This window comes from Neolamprologus brichardi, chromosome 15, assembly GCF_056152115.1.
Source record: "Neolamprologus brichardi isolate AB-2024 chromosome 15, ASM5615211v1, whole genome shotgun sequence".
Taxonomy (NCBI): Eukaryota; Metazoa; Chordata; class Actinopteri; order Cichliformes; family Cichlidae; genus Neolamprologus; species Neolamprologus brichardi.
In genome coordinates this window covers 10580471-10597786 of record NC_142118.1, presented here as the reverse complement: position 1 = coordinate 10597786, position 17316 = coordinate 10580471, and the positions used below count along the sequence as shown (strand labels likewise).

Here is a 17316-nt window from a genome sequence, read left to right as displayed (position 1 = left end):
AGCTGTTCAGATTTCTCGATCTCGCGTATTCCCGCGAGATTTCAAAGCGGATAGCGGGCGCGAATTCGATAGCCGGTCTGGTGGTCGTTCCCATCAGTTGAGTCGGAGAGTGTGAGGGTACCGCAAGGTAGGTCAGTTGTCACTCCGCAAAATACCATACCTGCGCTTCCAGTTACTAAGGCGGCACAAAACTAACCCGCAGCAAACTTGACTCACGTTTGGATAGACAGTCGTTGACTTTCTGTTTAGCATGTAGCCTTAGTTAGCCAGCTAAGCTAGTCCTGTAACGTGTGTAACTTTTCCTGCCAATTAAGCTAATAATGTCGCGGTTTAAACTGCAGGCAATGCTTTAAAACGCATATCCGTTAACTAGCAGCCGACGTGACGGCAGAATTTAGATGGAGAGCTGATTCGGCAGTTTAAATAGATGTCTGACTGTGCTAGTAGTTTTATATGTGTATCGGTTTTCTTTCACTCTGTCGCTTTCTATTATTATTACTTTTTTTTCTCTTTTTTACCGTTAAAAGCAACACGGGGTGTCTACGATGTCTAAAAGGAAGGGCACCTCCGTCAGTGAAAATCCCAACAAGAGATCCAGATCTGTGAATGAAAGTGAAAATGCTGCTGACAGTGACCAGGAAGATCCCATTCTGAGTAATGTACGTCTGCCGTGCAGTGAAGCACGGTAGTTTTGTTTAATTTCTAGTTTTTGTTTAATTTCACCCTCGTGTATTTGCTTATTTCTTAAATAATTCTCTGATAATGCAAAGGATAGAGGCTCACAGTGTGGATACCTGTTACTTTGTGTCCAGTTGCAGTGTGGTGCGGAGGTGGTGAGTGATGCTGGGATTGTAGAAAGTATCACCCTGAAGAATTTTATGTGCCACTCGCTCCTTGGCCCGTTTACTTTTGGTTCCAATGTCAACTTTGTTGTTGGCAACAACGGAAGTAAGTGCACTATCTTACCTGGCAGATCGGAGATGTAACGAGGCTTCTGAATCCCCCTCGTTTCATGCCAATGCAGACTGCAACCCTATATTTACATTTTGGCCAAAATATCTCTATTGTGTGCTGTAATTATCACGTAAAGGCTTCCATCATTGCTGAAAATAGTTGAAAAATTATTAACTAATAAATACTAGTTAATCACTTTGGTTTAGTGAGATCTTGTTGCTTTCTCAGTGCTGGGGCTTTCTGTTGCACATGTCTGCAAATGTCATTATTTATATGGTGTTATTAGTGGTTTGAAGTAGTTTCGGTGCATTTATAAAATGTGAAGTGGAAACTCAGTGGCTGTTATTATCGTCCATAAATCTTTGTTTATTACAGTGTCCTGTCTGTTCAATTTTTGTGTGCCAATTGTTTTGTGACAGGTGGAAAGAGCGCTGTTTTGACAGCTCTCATAGTTGCCTTAGGCGGGAACGCCCAGGCTACAAATAGAGGATCATCCCTCAGGGGTTTTGTGAAGGAAGGAGAAAGGTGATTTCACAATAATTTTTTTTATCCGTCACACACTATCTGTTGTCTCATTTTGTGATGAGAGAGCACATCATAAATGTGAAAAGTAATTACAAATAACAAACGCAAGTATCTGACCCTTGATGTGCATTTCTGTCTCCTCAGTTCAGCTGATGTTTCCATCACATTGCGTAACAAAGGAAGGGATGCTTACAAACCAGAGGTGTATGGGTCGGCTATTATTCTAGATCTAAGGATAACTCGGGACGGACTGAGAACATATAAGCTGAGAAGTAAATCAGGTAAAAATGCCAAGGAGTTTGTAAATTTAGATATTGCAGCAAACTATTTGCAGTAAATTCTCCATAAGTACATTTGTAATTGTCCATTGATTTAAAATAAGAACAGAAAGAACAAAGATGAGTCATTTAATGGAGTCTGGAAAATTGTCAGTGAGAGTAAAGTGAATGTTCACATGTTTTTCTTTTTGTTTTTTCTCTCTCTTACAGGTCAGCTAATCTCAACCAAGAAGGACGAACTTGTCTCTATTCTGGATAATTTCAATATTCAGGTATGAGAGATGCAGGTCTTCTTTCATGTAACTCAGAGATGCTCTACCGCCAACTTTCAGCCAACTCTGTTTTTGTCCTTCACACATTGATGTTCTGGTTAAACTGCACTTTTGACTATGCTGTGATTTGAGCTGTATTTATCTGTACAATTTCAACATTTGAGCTGAAACTTAAGCAACAAATTGTGGGGCCATGTCAGTTGTTAAAGTGTGTCACGTGAACCTGTGTTACTGTCATGCTTATTAATGTGTTTTCTCTCCCAAAGGTCAACAATCCTGTATCAGTTCTCACTCAGGAAATGAGCAAGTACTTCCTACATTCTAAAGGAGAGGGGGACAAGTACAAGGTTAGTTCAGAGTACTTGCATGTTTAAGCCACACAGCAGCATTGGGTGGACAGTTTGCTACACCGTGAAACGTGTTTCTTTATGGTACCTATGAAAATGATTGTCAGTCAAGGCAATTAAGTTTGTGCCTATTTGTAGGGCTTCTGGTGTGGCCAGTACATATAAAACCAACCGGCAGGCCAACACTCTGTTTTGATTGGTAAAATGGCAAACCATATACAAACTTCAGTTGCTTATGTATATAGGACCTTATATATTCCCCTTGCTATAAGAGCTGTGTAACACCCACATTTCTCATCCGTAGGATAATAAAGGTTTATTCTATTCTATACCAGCTTGATCATCTTGTTAGCCTGCTCCCTAACTTGCAGCACAATCTCCTTGTTTGAATTTGCGTGGTTTTGTTAACTATAAATAAGCCCCGGTTGTTTTTAATCTATTTTTCTCTCTGCAGTTTTTTATGAAAGCCACCCAGTTGGAGCAGATGAGAGAGGACTTTATCTACATCAAAACCACCAAGCATCTCACAGAGGATAAAGTTGAGCAACACAGTGAAGTATGTATTTGTGTCGCTGAAATGGGCAGCAGAGATATTATTACATTTCTTGAATTTAAACCCTTTTATTTGGATTGCACAGCTAAGTTTTGTTTTAAAGCATCTTTTAATATTAATTTGTGGTCATTCCTAGTGCTTGAAAGACCTAAAACGGAAGTACCTGGAGAAGGAGGACCGTTACAGGAGCCTGGCTTCACTTGATGAAATGCACACCAAACTGGAGGAGTTGCAGAAGCAGATGGCTTGGGCTTTGGTGAGATCATTTTCCTCCAACTTCCTGCAATTTTCCAGTATTTCCCTTTCCCTGTTTAGTTAAGATCACTTGTTTAAATTTTAATTCCTGTACAAATATGTTAAATGTTGCAGGTGACTGAGATGGAGAAGGACTTAGAGCCAATGAAGGAGAAGCTGCAGGCAGACAGACGATCCACAGAGAAATATGACGACAAGGTGAACGAATGGAAGGTATGAAACTTCTTTGGTAGTAACCCTGAAATCAACATATAACACATCTCAAATGTAAATAATTCTTTTAGAATAAACACAAATTACTACTAATTAAGTAATTGCTACTTCAGTTTTATGGCTCAGACTTTTGGACTGTTTATTCTGTAACCTTTTAACCCTAAACCTCTTTGATCATGCAGAATAAGGTCGATGAAGCAGAGAAAAAGTACAAACAGGTCCAGGAACAGCTAGAGAGGATCACACAGCAAGTCCAGGAGCTTCAACCTAAATGTGCTGAGCTCAAGACTGAGTCGCAGAAACGCAACAACCTTTTAAAGTCCAGCGAGGTGAGAGTTGAGTGCACTAACCGCAGCATAAGGTGGACTTCTGACAGTCGGCTCATTCACTTTTTACAAGTACTTAATGATTTTATGTAGCAAGTCTGAGGCTTAGTTTATAGTGCTGAGCAGTGTCTAAGTGCATTTGTGTTCCTCAGCAGATGCAGTGGCTTTCCATCATCTGATGTGTTTTTTTGTTTGTTTGTTTGTCGTCATCAGTATAGGAGCTCTGCATCACTATTCTGTCATATAATTAATTCAAAATTAGTTTTAAAAAATGACTGTTATCTTTGTGATGCTTGTACATCAACTTGTGAATATTTAACTCTTCATTTACGTGTGCACATCAGGTCACAGTCCACAGATGCAAAGCCAACCTGAGGGACTTGGAAAAGGACAAAACTCAGCTGATGTCGAGGATAAAAGATCTCAAGCTGAGGTTTTGTGTCATCTTATTTAGTTGTCTTCTGCATTAAATTCAGGTTGAAAAGTTAATTATTCTGTTTTGGCTCGCCTGTGCTTTATTTCATCACACCCCTTTTCTTACCTCTAGCATCAGTCAGAAAACGGGAGCAGAGAGCAAAGCGAGGGCAGAAAGGATCGAGCAGATCCAGACTGAGCTGGAAAACATGAAGCATCAGATCTCTACAGTGGGCCAACAGATTGACCAGTATCAGCATGCCATCAGTCGTGCCAAAGAAGAACAAGGAAAAATGAGGTAAAACAATGCACCAAAGGAAAATCATTGTACATGCAATAACCAATAATTGCTGATTCTAGGGTAGCTTAAAGGAATGTATTTGCAGTTTCTAATTGAAGCTATTCTCTAGAAATGACTGTATTTTGCCCCTCTGTTTGTTTTCAGGAGAGAGCAGGAGGTTCTCCAGAGGTCCATTGAAGCCAACAGGAGGAATCTGCAGACAATGGAGAGCAGTCGGTCCAATCGGCTGCGACGTTTTGGAGAGCAGATGCCTGCGCTGCTAAACGCCATTCAGGAATCTCACAGAAGAGGCCATTTCAAGCACAGACCTCGAGGACCGTTGGGTAAGACCTGGTTATGCACAGAAAGTGTAGCATGTGCCCCCCCAAGTGCACAACCACAGTGTGTGTGGCAACAAAAAAACACTTCTAACTTTCCTTCTCTTTTACAGGTTACCTAATTAGTCTGAAGGACCCAGAGCTCGCACTGGCTGTAGAAGTATGTCTTAAAGGCCAGCTGCTGGCCTTCACATGTGATAACTATGAAGATGAGAAGGTTCTGCAGGGCCTCATGGCCAAAATGTTTCAAGGAGGTCGCAGACCCTCTATCATAACTAGCAATTTCATCTCACAAGTTCATGATACAAGAAAAAAGTGAGTATAGAGGTTTAATTATATATATAAAATAGTTGTGCAAAGTACAATTAATACAACAAGTATTCAGTTAGAAGGTATCCTTCTTCAGAGTGAGTGTTAGTGCATCTCAAATGTTGTAACTTTTTTCTTTTGGAAAATATTATGTATGATAAAGATTTTCTTTATGTAGCTTGTTACTTAATTATTACAAAATATCTGAAAAAATGTAATCGAAATTAGTTTTGATTTGTTTTGTGTTTTGTGTCAGGGCTGTCAGTCATCCGAGCTACCCCTCCGTGCTTCAGGCTCTAGAAATTGAGGACCCAGTTGTGGCCAACTGTCTGATCGATCAGAAGGGCATAGAGAGCATTCTGCTCATTAAGGTAAAGCACAACTTTTTTCAACACAAGATGCTTGATGGTAGCCATAGTTGCACATTGAGTGGTTAGACATGTCTTTTTTTTATATGATGCAATGTGTAAAGTAAGCCATATACTAGATAAAGTATACTGTAAATAAACTGAAGGACCTTAAGCATGTGAACAAACCATAATGAATCAGCTGTTTAGGTCTATTAAGCTTATCCCTGATCTGATCTTCTCTACAACCTGAATGGCTATTACATCATCAAAGTTTTATACCTGCCAAAGTCAGCTTATTGTGTGCACAGCTATCTGTACATTTGCCGAACAGTGCCTGAAAGTCTATTTGTTTATTTGCCTGACCGAGTCTCCTGAATGTTGCCTGAATTTTTGCTTTAATGAAAATGACCCAAGTCAAGGAATCTAATTCAATTCAGTTCAATTTTATTTATATAGCACCAAATCACAACAAAAGTCGCCTCAAGGCGCTTCATAGGTACAGAAATAGGAATCTGACCTTTTGCACAGTGGAGTCAGTGTGGTTATGGTCACAAATCTGCCTAAACCTCAGCTGCTGGGTCAGAAATATGGTAGAGACCCATAATGTTTTTGAAAGCTTCTAAATATTCACTATATCTATTTTTTATTCAAATTTGTATAAGAATATTTGACAGATTCTTTATGTGGAGTCAGACTTTGGATACCATAGAAGAGATGTCTGCTCCTTACCTTCTGAACTCTGTGTTCAGACTTCATGTCATATTTACGTGTTTTCCTTGTTGATAGAATCGAACAGAAGCTCGGAGAGTGATGCAGAGCAAAAGTCCTCCTGCGAACTGCATCCATGCTTTCTCTAAGGATGGAGATCAGATCTTTGCTAACCGGAGTTATGCTGCTGAGCAGACTAGAGCCAACTATCTCTCAGGAGATGTTGAGGAGGAGATCAGGTATATGTCTGACTTATACACATGAAAACTTGTCTTTTATTCTCTGTCTTTAGACTTTAAACTTGTGCTTTAAATGTTCTGTCCACGTCTCTCAATTTTCGCCTCTCCTTGTCTCTTTGATTCCTCTCAGACACTTACAGAGGGAGTTGGAAAACCAGAAAGGTCAAGCATCACGCTTCCAGCAGCAGATGAGAAAGTTGGATGACGACGTCAAGCAAAATGAAGGCCTACTAAGAAGAGCCCACCAAGACCAAAGGACCATTAAAGTTAGTAGTATTTTCTGAAGGGCAGATAAGAATTTGTATTTTCAATTTTAATATTTTAATATAATCATATTTGGAGTTTAAAGCATATTAGAGTCATTCATTTCACTTACTTTGCTATACTTTATCCATTAGAAAGAGAAGAAAGTGTTCTGATATCATATGAAATTAATTTTCTAACAAAGTCTGTGTGTCTGTTTTAGGACAAGGCCACAAAGTTGCAGCTAGAGCTCACAGATCTACAGAATGTTGAAGAGCCTCAGTCAGAGGACCTCAGGCCCCTGGTCTGTAAAGAACACCATGTATTTTTCCATCTGTATAAAAAGATGCACACTTGTACTGGACTTGGAGCCAGCAATATACACGCACCAAATTGGGATGCTGTGTAAAATTTAAAAGCAGAATACAGTGGTTTGAAAATCCCATTAACCCATATTTTGTTCACAATAGAACATAGAAAATAAATTGTCCAGCTTTAATTCTGAGAACCGAATCATGGAAACCAAATTAATTTTTTTTTTTATCCATCTGTTTTGTAGTACCGCTTACTTTTCCAGCCATTTTCTCCCCCATCCCAACTTGTTTTAAGACCTGTTGCTGCTTTCAAATTGAAAATGAGCTAATGTTTTTTCCTGAAATAGTAGAATGTCTCTTTAAACATTCGATCTGTTTTCTGTGATTTTTATGAGATTTACAAATAGAAGAATTCTCTTTTTATTTACACTATAAGCATTGCCCCAGCTTATTTTGGTTTAGAGTTTTTAAATATTGTACATAATGTCAACCAGATCTACTCTTATGATACACCATTATCTCTCATTTTCAACAGGAGGAGGATCTTCATGAGATTATTACCAAGATCAAGTCCAAGCGAACGGAGTTAGATGAGGGACAGGCCCAAATGGCTGACCTCAAGGGTTCTTATGAAAAGGCAGAGCAGGAATACAAGCAGCACAAAGAGTGCATTAACACTATCGCAGAGGAGGCTGACTCAGTCAAGGTAATATTGAAAGAAAGACCCAGTGTGAGACCCTTTGTTTTTCAGTTGCTAAATTCTTGACTTATAAGGTATCAGGTCAATCAAATGAAGTAACTTTCAGTAGATATATGGGGGGGGGGGGACAACTTTTTTGTTGCAATCTTGTAGTGACACTATGTGCTATTCTTTTATTTGAGACAGTCGACAGTAAAGTCAAGAAATAAGGTGAAAACAGGATATCAAACTTGATCTAAATGATTTTTTTCCTGTGTGTGTACTGCTAAATGTGACTTGTAGTCTACAGTGCATTCAGTGATCAGTAAGATTGGTAAGGACATTGTGTCAATGCAACTACCTAACATTATATCAACCCTGATAATTTGGTGTGATTCTAACTCTTTGTGAGTTGGCCACGCCAGCCACAGTGCCTGTCTCCGAGTTGGTGTTTGTCTGTTTTTACCTGATTCTTTATTTGCTTTCTCTTAATACAGGAGGATCTCAGTAAAACTGACCAGGAGGTGATAAAATGCAAACATCACAAGAAACACTATGATGAGAAACGCAGTGCCCATCTCCACAACATTCAAACTCTTGAAGGCAACCTTAAAAGCAAAGAGAAGGAGTACGAGGTATGAGTATCAGAAAAGCAGTTTTGGGGTTTTTTTTTGCATACAATGTATCTGCTTTAGTTTTAGGAGTTAAATAGCACTGTCTCTTGAAGTTTTGCCTGTATTTAGCAACTAAAATATTGGTTTGTTTTGCTCTGTGACTCAGATGTCAGTGGCCAAAGCCAAAGAGATTTGTCTGGAACGTGTGGAGAGCCGTCGGTCAGCCAGGAGCCTGGACAGCGAGATCAGTCGTCTCAAGCTTAAGATCACTTCACAGAAGGAACAACAGGGAGACCGTGAGGAGATTGTGAGGTATTGGATCCTCACGGTGTATTACTGACATGATTTCAGTGATGTTTCTGTGAGGTGTTGAATGTGCACGCATTTTAAACTGATGTCCTGCCTTGACACCAAATGTGAATTGATTCCCTTTTCCACTTACAGGCAGTACCACGAGGCTCTGGAGAGCTACAAGAACATGACACAGCAAATGAAGAACCTTAACAGCTTCATCAAAAGCCTCGACAGTGTTATGAACCACAGACTTCAGGCTTATGCTGAGCTCAGGAGGTAAGTGGTGAATTCACAGTTTGCTGTTTGTATTTAGCAGTGATGTACTTATCTGTGCAATAAAGTAAAAGAGAGTAAATAGTTACATCTGTAATCCGGGTAATAATTATTAAATTATTAAGACTATGGCTTCTGAATCTGAACTTTTTTTTTGTCTAGTTATAGACTGGGTGACTAGTCAGATTTTTAAAACAAATGTTAGCTTAACAGTCCAGACAGCACATGTGCAAATCTGTTCAAATGAAGGTATTTTGGCCTGATTTTTTTTTTATACCTCACTTTAAATTACATGAATATATAAACATAAAACAATGAATCTTTGAAATCAAATTCAAAGCATTGCCACATATGTGTACTTAAAAGGAGCTCATGCTAATGACCCTCCAGTTAGGCCCTGCACTACAAAATGATAGAACAAGATATTAAAACAAAAAAACAGCCTAGAGGTTTTTGGGGTTTTTTCTGTGTAAAATATCTCACCCGTCTCATGCCCACCATGTAAGTTTTTCACTAATAAGCACAGATTTAAATATCAGTTCAACAGTCACAAACATCTTGCTGTTTCCTATCATTTGATGATGGGTCAGTATAGTTGCTCCACACAAACACTTGGATTTGGATGAGTGGAAGAAAAGAAATGGATGAATCCCGCATTATGGACAATATTAATTTTAATGCATCAAAAAGTCGCCTTGATTGGCGAGCTATCGCTATTGACTGTGACCATGACATCGTTGTTCATTAGCAGATAAGAACTCATCACACATATCACAAACTTTCCCCAAAAGGGGGCGCTGCTTCGCACACAGGTTTAGCTAGTCATAGGCATTACTTACTTTCAGGTTTCATCTTCTCTCCTAGCTTAATCACAGACACTGCATGTTTATTTGGATTGATCAAATGGAATTTTTAATTCTTCAAAACCTGGACTTGTAGTTCTAGTAGTTTTAGTACCATATTTGACGACAATTTGTTAAATACTCCTACAGGTCCCTTTGAAGTCTATAATAAAGTGCTATTTTTTTTTTATATCTTTTTAAGATTGCAGTTATATGATTACTTTCCTCTCTCTCTCTCTTGGTATCATAGGTTCCTGTCAGCCCGCTGTAAATACTACTTTGATAGCATGTTAGCCCAGAGAGGCTACAGTGGAAGTATGATCTTTGATCACAAGAACGAAACCCTCTCCATTTCCGTAAGCCTTTTTTTCATTCATCAGTAAGAGGCCACTACAGCCTCAGATTTATATTAAAGTGCCTAAAGGTTTTTGATTACTATTATTTAAACAGAGACTCATTATTCTTATGATAACTTTGTAGGTGCAGCCAGGCCAAGGAAACAAGGCTGACTTGAGTGACATGCGCTCCCTGTCCGGAGGGGAGCGCTCTTTCTCCACTGTTTGTTTTGTCCTCTCTCTTTGGGCAATCACAGAGGCGCCTTTCCGCTGTCTTGATGAGTTTGATGTTTACATGGTAATACAATAGTTTTCGTTCGCATTATATTTATGTTTAGATTGCGGGTGCATGCATATTGCAAACTGAGATAATCATCAGTAAAAACAACAAACGATAAGGAGACAGAGCATATGCAACACTTCGTTACAGTTGCAAAACTGTCCCACTGGGTTTGGCCCCATTTAAAGATAACATTGGCTTTGGGTGTTCTCTTTAAATAGGACATGGTGAACAGAAGGATATCCATGGACATGATGCTGAAGGTGGCTGCTAGTCAGCGCTACAGACAGTTCATTTTCTTAACCCCACAGAACATGAGGTAACCACTGACACAACCTCTGTGTGTTTATATACAGCATTTGTGTGCTACAGCAGCTAGACCACCCAGATGTGATTTATTGACTTGGTCGTTGTAGACTAAGCCACTGTAGGGTAAAGGTCGTGTGACTTCAGTGCGCTGCTTGGTTTCAGTATTCGCATCATAATTTTTTATTTATTTTTGTTTTTTGTTAAGTTCCGTTCCAGAGAGCAAAATCATCAGCATCCTCCGCCTCAAAGATCCAGACCGGGGCCAGAGAAACACGCAGAGAAGTGAAGACGAGGACCAGTAATATTGCTAGCTCTGTTTAACACGATAAAACCTTAAATTGCCTCTGAAACACTGATGCCAGCTTTTAGGAAATGTTTGTAATATTGAAGGCCTTCAGCCGCAAGTTAGTTACTTCTCAGCTGAACTTTGGTTTTGAGAAGCCTCAGCTTTGTTCATGTAAACAAAAATAACTGTTCAGTGTGCTGTTTGTCAAAGATTTTATCTAATACTGGATTCAGACAGTAATAAAAATATTGCATGTTCAGATAAGTACAGTTACAGGGAAAGAGTGTTTTTATACCCACAAGAAAAAATAACCGTTAACGGACTTGAAAAAGGGGCACATTGGAGGAGTAAAGGGGGTCGCCGTAAGCGCGGGTTGAGTTTCTTTAAATTCAGTTCAAAATTGGTTTATTTTGTTTTTGTTTTTGTTTTAAGTGTAGCCTCATGGAGTCTTTTTCCACCTCAGGTTTGTCTAATGCAAGTAAGTGTATCAAGGTGCTGCTGAAGAAACCTAAAACACAGTTAGTGACACCAAAATTTTGAGCATATCTTTGATTTTTTTTTTTTAAGTATAGTCTTTATAAAGGTTTCTTTGACTGTCTTACGTTATACTATCTCATTTACTGTGCTAGTGCTGTCCTGAAGGTTACAGGGGTTGTGTGGTAGTTGGGCTGTGTAACAAAGCAAGGGGTGATATAGGGCACCCGTTGGTTATTGTAATTGGCCTATGTTATGTATATTGTTATATTTATTAACTGATATGTTTCCCAGTACTTATTAAAAGAATTTAAGGGTAATCCCTCATTTCCACTGACATTTCAACCTGTTGCTCACTGATAATTATAATTAAAGATAATTTTATAAATCTGTTTCAGAAAACAGCTGCTTTTTATTTTCTTCTTCATGATCATCTCATGAATGCAATATTTAGGGACACCTTGAATTTTGGGCAGAGGTAGGTGTCAGCAAAGGTTTAAGGTCACTGCAGTGGATCATCACGTGTCAGCATGTCCTCCATGACTACATCCATGCCAAATTCCCGTCTCCGAACACATCTTCCTCTTCTATTCGTCCTTTGTCTTCAGGCAGCTTACAGTTTAAAAAATTAATTATGGGTGAAGAAATATTAGTTGGTTATTGTGTGCAAAGTTCAATGAATCTCCAAAACTCTGGGAGGAATGTTGTCATGGAGCAACCGACATCTTCCTGTTGTATTAACTCATTGGTCCTTCATGGCGGATGAGCTAAAACTTTTTCACATTATTCCGATTTGGGGGGGGCGGGCGGGGGGATGCAATGGTATTATGAGCATAGACGTTATAAAAGATGGCTCTACATGGGTGAAATCATTGAGCTGAATGCTGTTGCTTTCTTCATCAGACTGAAACTGTATGTTCATTGGCAAAAAAAAAAATGATAATTACAGTTCAGTCAATCCAAAATTGACTGTTAAATTGAGCGTTTCTGCAGGATATTGCTCCCTTATCCTGTGGCTGTAAAAATAATTCTGGTTTAAGTCACTTCTGCTGTGGCTTCACTTCTCATTCCATCTTTATGAGTGTGGACATAAATGCACGATGATGGCACATTTATGTAAGCTGGTTGTCCAGCAAAGGAGTAAAACTGAGAGGCAGTAACTGTTGATGCTCACTTTCACACCTGCAACCAGTGTAGAACTGCCACTTAACCTAACCCATGCATGCAAACTCTACACGTCTGTGTTGGTTCTCTCTAGGTACTCTGGCTTCCTCCCACAGACATGCATTTAGTGGGGTTAAGCTATTTTGATGAATCTAATCTGTCCATAGGTCTAAATTGTCTTATTGTCCATAGGTGTGAATTTGATTGCAAATGGTTGTCTGTCTGTTTTAGCCCTGCGTTAGATTGGTGACCTGTTCAGGGTGTAGCCTGCCTCTTGCCTCTTATGTTAGCTGGGATAGGCTCCAGCGCCCCTGCAACCCTGACAAGGATAAGCAGAAGAGTATGAATGAATGGATGTTGTACACATATAAACAGTACTGAGAAAAAATAGAAAAAAATGACTCTTTTAAAATGCTATAAGCTATTTTTAAGACAGTCTAAAGAAACAGCTTAGAGATGCAATGCTCCAAGCTGGACTAGAGTGGGAAACCCTGTTACCCTTAGCTCTGAACTAAACCTAAACTAAGAAAAGTGCAGATAAAAGGTAGTTTATTGATTTGCACTTTGCTCTGCGGTAAACTTTATTCAGTGCACTTCATTAAAATCTTCCAGCTGAAACCCTGTGACCTATTGAGGTCAGCCTAATGAGGAGGAAGGATTTGCACCTTTAAGGGCTCTGAGCCAGATCCCAGCACACAAGGCCAGTGGAATGCACTTCCACTCATGCACATAACGTCTGCTGACAACAAACCTGACCTCCTGAGGAATCTGGTGCCTTTCTTCCCCCCTCCTTACATCTCAGAGAACTGCAACAATCGGGTAAACATGAAGCCCAAGTCTCTTCCATCCAGGCTGTTTCAGAGAGATTCACCTGCAGCAGCATCAGGCAAGAGTCCCAGCAGAAGTGCAGCAAAGTATGAGCGGCATGTGGACTGCGTTGATCACCCAGAGATGCTGGATCCATCTTTGTCCAACGATGGGCAGCAAACAGCTGACAGCAGCAGGCAACACAAGAAGTGCCACAGAGAAACACTTTTCGCCTTCCTGCCAGAGAGGTACGAGCCGCTGGTGGATGATGAGGCGAAAGCCAAGGCAAAAGAAGAGAAGAAGAAAAAGAAGAAGGAAAACTACAAAAAAGTCAAGAAGGTTTGTGTATTTTTGTATTTTTTTTCTAACAGTGCAATTTTCCAAATCCAAGTATAAAGTTGCAAATTCATTGTGTGTATCCAGCTTAATGACAGTTTTTCTCCTAATTTTTTTCTTCTTCATAGAGTCAGTGTGGGTAAGTTGAAATGCTTTCACTATGAAATCAATCAGCTGCAATCAAATTATTTTAATTTATTTGATCAAGGTTTAAACGACTCTTAATCAAACAGTTCTCAGCATTACTGTGTAAAGTATCTTGAGATTAAGATGCTCCAACTTAAATAATCACAACAAGCTTTTTATCATAGGTAAGATTAAAGGCTGATATGATGACGCACATATTTTAGAGGCCTTTCCTTTGGCAAACAGGACTAACTTCTGGGTTATCAGAGATGATTCTCTCTAAAGATCTTTCATAGCTTCATATGTGTCAGCCGTGTGGTGAAACGTGCACCGAGGTGGACAACAGTTCAGGCAAACACAATAGAGCTCAGGACATACTGTTCAAAGGAGTTTCCCACTTCCTGTATGAAGGCAGCCTGCACTCAAACTTCTCAGTGTTCGCATTCTCAGTTCAAGTGCATGTCTGTATTTAACCCTGTGCACATCTACAGTCAGTTTACTAAGCAGAGAGGTTTATAACCATCACACGTGAGTGATAGGAAAGCAACAATTTTACAACAACCTTATCTCATGACCTGAACATAACATGTGCACACGCACAAACAAACAAACTCAAAACATAAGAGTCCATGAATCAACTTCCAAAGAACAAATTCCCAAATTCGTTAATAATGGGGAGTCATTTCTTCTTTTAAGTAACATTAAAATATAATGATGTGGTCAACTCAAGAGAAAACTTACACTGTTCAAACTTTCGTCTTTTCTTGTAGTTCTGGTTTGGGTAGTTGAAAATAATCTCTGCCTCCATCTTTTTTTCACTTAAAAAATATGTGATCAATGAGCCTTCAACTAATGGTTCAGACATTCTGCTGTTTATTGAACAAAGGGCTAATAAATCTTTTGCAAGCTGATGATTCAAATTTAAATGACCAAAATGGCCAAGATCGCTTCTATAAATTGTCCTGAAATTATTAAGTCTCTCATCCTCACAGCATGCTCCCCCCTTTCTTCATTTGTTTTTTAATGTTTATCATTACTTTCTACAATTACTGAATTGTTTATCATAATTATTATCATAATTATTTCCCATAAAGATACTTCTGGCCACTTCCTTATTCACAAGGGGTCGCCACAGTGGGTAGATCCCCATGTTTGATTTGGAAGAGTTGTACACCGAATGTCTTTCCTCTATGGAAGCTTTTTTCACTACTGAAAAAAATTGCCATCCATAAGTCAAATATTCGGGTTTATTATCTCAAAATTTCAATTTACTCAGAATTCTGTGTCAACAAGTTGAAATTTCAAGATGATAACTTGAATTTATTCTTAGCTCTGCATGGCAAAAGGCCTAAAGAGATTTGTGTTTCCTCCCAGGAACAAACTGGGGACCTTTTGTTTGTTAGTTTAATGTATAAACCACTAGACCATGAGACAAAACAAACCCCAGCTGGAAATCTAGAGGCAGGAAACACAGCAAAGGCTTGTGGCTCCTTTTGGAAAGAACAAGTTGCTTTTTAACCAGTGCTCACGTGTGATTTATAAGGAAATGGAATGTGACCTCTTTCTTGTCTTTCTTGTAACCATTAAAGACTCTATCAGTGAGTTGTGGTCTATGTGGGTACGGTCATCTAGGCCAGGTTAATAAATCATAAATAAAAGGGTGCTCAGACTTTAGTGTGTTTTGGTTTTGTTACTGATTAATTTAAATTGCAGACTGTTGCATTCCCCCGTAAAACTTCTGACTTCCTGCATCCTCTGCAGCCAGTTATCTCTTTCCTGTCCAGAGAGTACAGAAGAGGATTGTGCTCACAGTGTACCACTCTTCCTGCTGCGCCATTGTTCTAAAGCACGCACACTTAAACTATGTCCTAACTTCGATTTTCTGTTATTTTCACCTGCGTTTTGAAGACTCTCTGAGAACTGATGCAGCGTCTGAATACTGCGAAAGTAAAAATGATTATGACCTGTGTGGAAACAATCACATCTGGTACCGCTGCTTGTTTCTTTTCTTTCTTGCCTTCTCTGAATGAGTGGATTAGTCGATTTATAGATCATAAAAATGTGGTCAATGATAAGTGGATTTATTAAGTCATTTTTCCGATTTATCTTTCAGAATGTTGGCAAGGCGCTGCGTTCCACATGGAAGTGTTTGATGCTTGGTCTCCACAGCTTTGCTCTCGGATACTCCACTCCCATCACGGTGGCTTTTGTCCCTGAATTTCACCCGAGCAGGAACAGGACCTGAGTCGAGCGCTGTCGATCTCCTCCACTTTGTTTTCATACTTAGCTGTATATGCAGTAACTCGCAGATTCTTACCAAAGACTTTAAAAATGTGAATAATGATTGTGCAATTCAGATTACATTTTCAAATTCCCTGCTTTTGCAGATCTTACAAAATCTACTGCATGGTCATATTTGCAGAAATATGCAAGATCATAAAATCTTATTAAGTGTTAGGTTAAATACTGAAAACACTTGTTTTTAAATCAAGTGTCTGCATGTGATTAAAGGGATTATGTGGGCATGTGGAAACTATAGCAGGGCAGCAATAACAGGAATATTCACCGTAGCTGCAGGTGAGATGAGTCAGGGCAGAGACATCTTTAAGGGATTTGCAAGCAGGAAAGACTTAACAAGGAGGTGATTATCAGTAAAATACTGGAAAAGCAAGTAAACAGAAAGGAACCAGCCCGTCCTTTTCTGGGTGGCACAACGTAGGTGCTTTTTAGTGTACAAATTCTGTGTGTGAAACAAGGACATTAACTAAAACTTAACAAACACAAAATGAAATAAGACTGAAACCAAAAATGAAAACTAACAAAATAAATATTTTTTCTACTTTCAAAACTAGTAGTAATAGTTTTAATAGTTAAATTTCTTTTTGCAAATTTGAGAACACAAGTATGAGGAGGTTTTTCATTTTGGGTTTTTTGGTGGGCGGCTACATGACTTTTATGGTCAAAAGCCTTTACAAAAACAGAAACTAAAGCTAACTAAATAAGATACAATTAAAAACAACAACAACAAATTAAATAAACTAATATAATTTTTTTAAAAAAACCAAAAATATAACCTTGCTGTAAATACTGTAATGTGATGCCCAAGATTTGAAGAATTCTCTGCTTGGAACAAAATATTCTGACTTTTAAGATATTTTTAAAGATGTGTGTAGATTTGATCATTTGTAAATTATTAATTATTCATGATGTTTGTATGTTTGGTTAAAATAAAGCATTACTATGCATCTGAAGAGAAATTGACGTTTTTATTATTATTACTACTATTATTAGAGGGAAATCAGTTAAATTGAGCCATTTTGGGGGAAACTGTTTGGTAAACCGCCAAAAAAGCACTGAGTGAGACTGAAGTGTGTTTTTGCCGGTAATATAGATTGTTTTCAACATGTAAATGTTGACTTCATTTAATAAATAATAATTATTCAGGCCCTATAGCTTTTGAAATATCAGCTGCTGCACATTTTTGAGATGAGCAACGTTCAGGTAAGGTGGGCCATTTAAATTGTAAAGGAAACCACTTATTTCTGATAAAACAATTCAACAATAAATCAATCAGCTTTA

General features: G+C 38.7%; 2 protein-coding genes across 4 annotated transcripts; both read left to right on the top strand.

The window, feature by feature from the left end:
• The first annotated feature begins 36 nt into the window (after window positions 1-36).
• On the top strand, window positions 37-11696 carry LOC102794814 (structural maintenance of chromosomes 6). 3 transcript variants are annotated; one of them, XM_006797057.3, is made up of 27 exons: window positions 37-127; window positions 528-659; window positions 813-948; window positions 1374-1479; window positions 1624-1760; window positions 1968-2029; window positions 2296-2376; window positions 2831-2932; window positions 3066-3185; window positions 3299-3397; window positions 3580-3726; window positions 4068-4156; window positions 4271-4435; window positions 4583-4761; window positions 4869-5070; window positions 5321-5435; window positions 6201-6361; window positions 6492-6627; window positions 6828-6908; window positions 7454-7624; window positions 8095-8232; window positions 8378-8523; window positions 8656-8781; window positions 9871-9976; window positions 10101-10253; window positions 10457-10554; window positions 10750-11696. In XM_006797057.3, the coding sequence occupies exons 2-27, from the start codon at window positions 546-548 to the stop codon at window positions 10844-10846; spliced, it is 3267 nt and encodes a 1088-aa protein (XP_006797120.2). In that variant the 5' UTR covers window positions 37-127; window positions 528-545; the 3' UTR covers window positions 10847-11696. The 3 variants fall into 3 exon arrangements, with proteins under 3 accessions (XP_006797120.2, XP_035766426.2, XP_006797121.2); XM_035910533.2 differs by having other exon boundaries at window positions 61-131; XM_006797058.3 differs by lacking the exon at window positions 37-127 and having other exon boundaries at window positions 635-685.
• A 1495-nt stretch (window positions 11697-13191) lies between these two features.
• On the top strand, window positions 13192-16994 carry LOC102795289 (required for drug-induced death protein 1-like). The gene is made up of 2 exons (XM_006797059.3): window positions 13192-13614; window positions 15851-16994. Exons 1-2 carry the CDS (start codon window positions 13192-13194, stop codon window positions 15980-15982), a joined length of 555 nt encoding a protein of 184 aa, XP_006797122.3. The 3' UTR covers window positions 15983-16994.
• The last annotated feature ends 322 nt before the right edge of the window (window positions 16995-17316 follow it).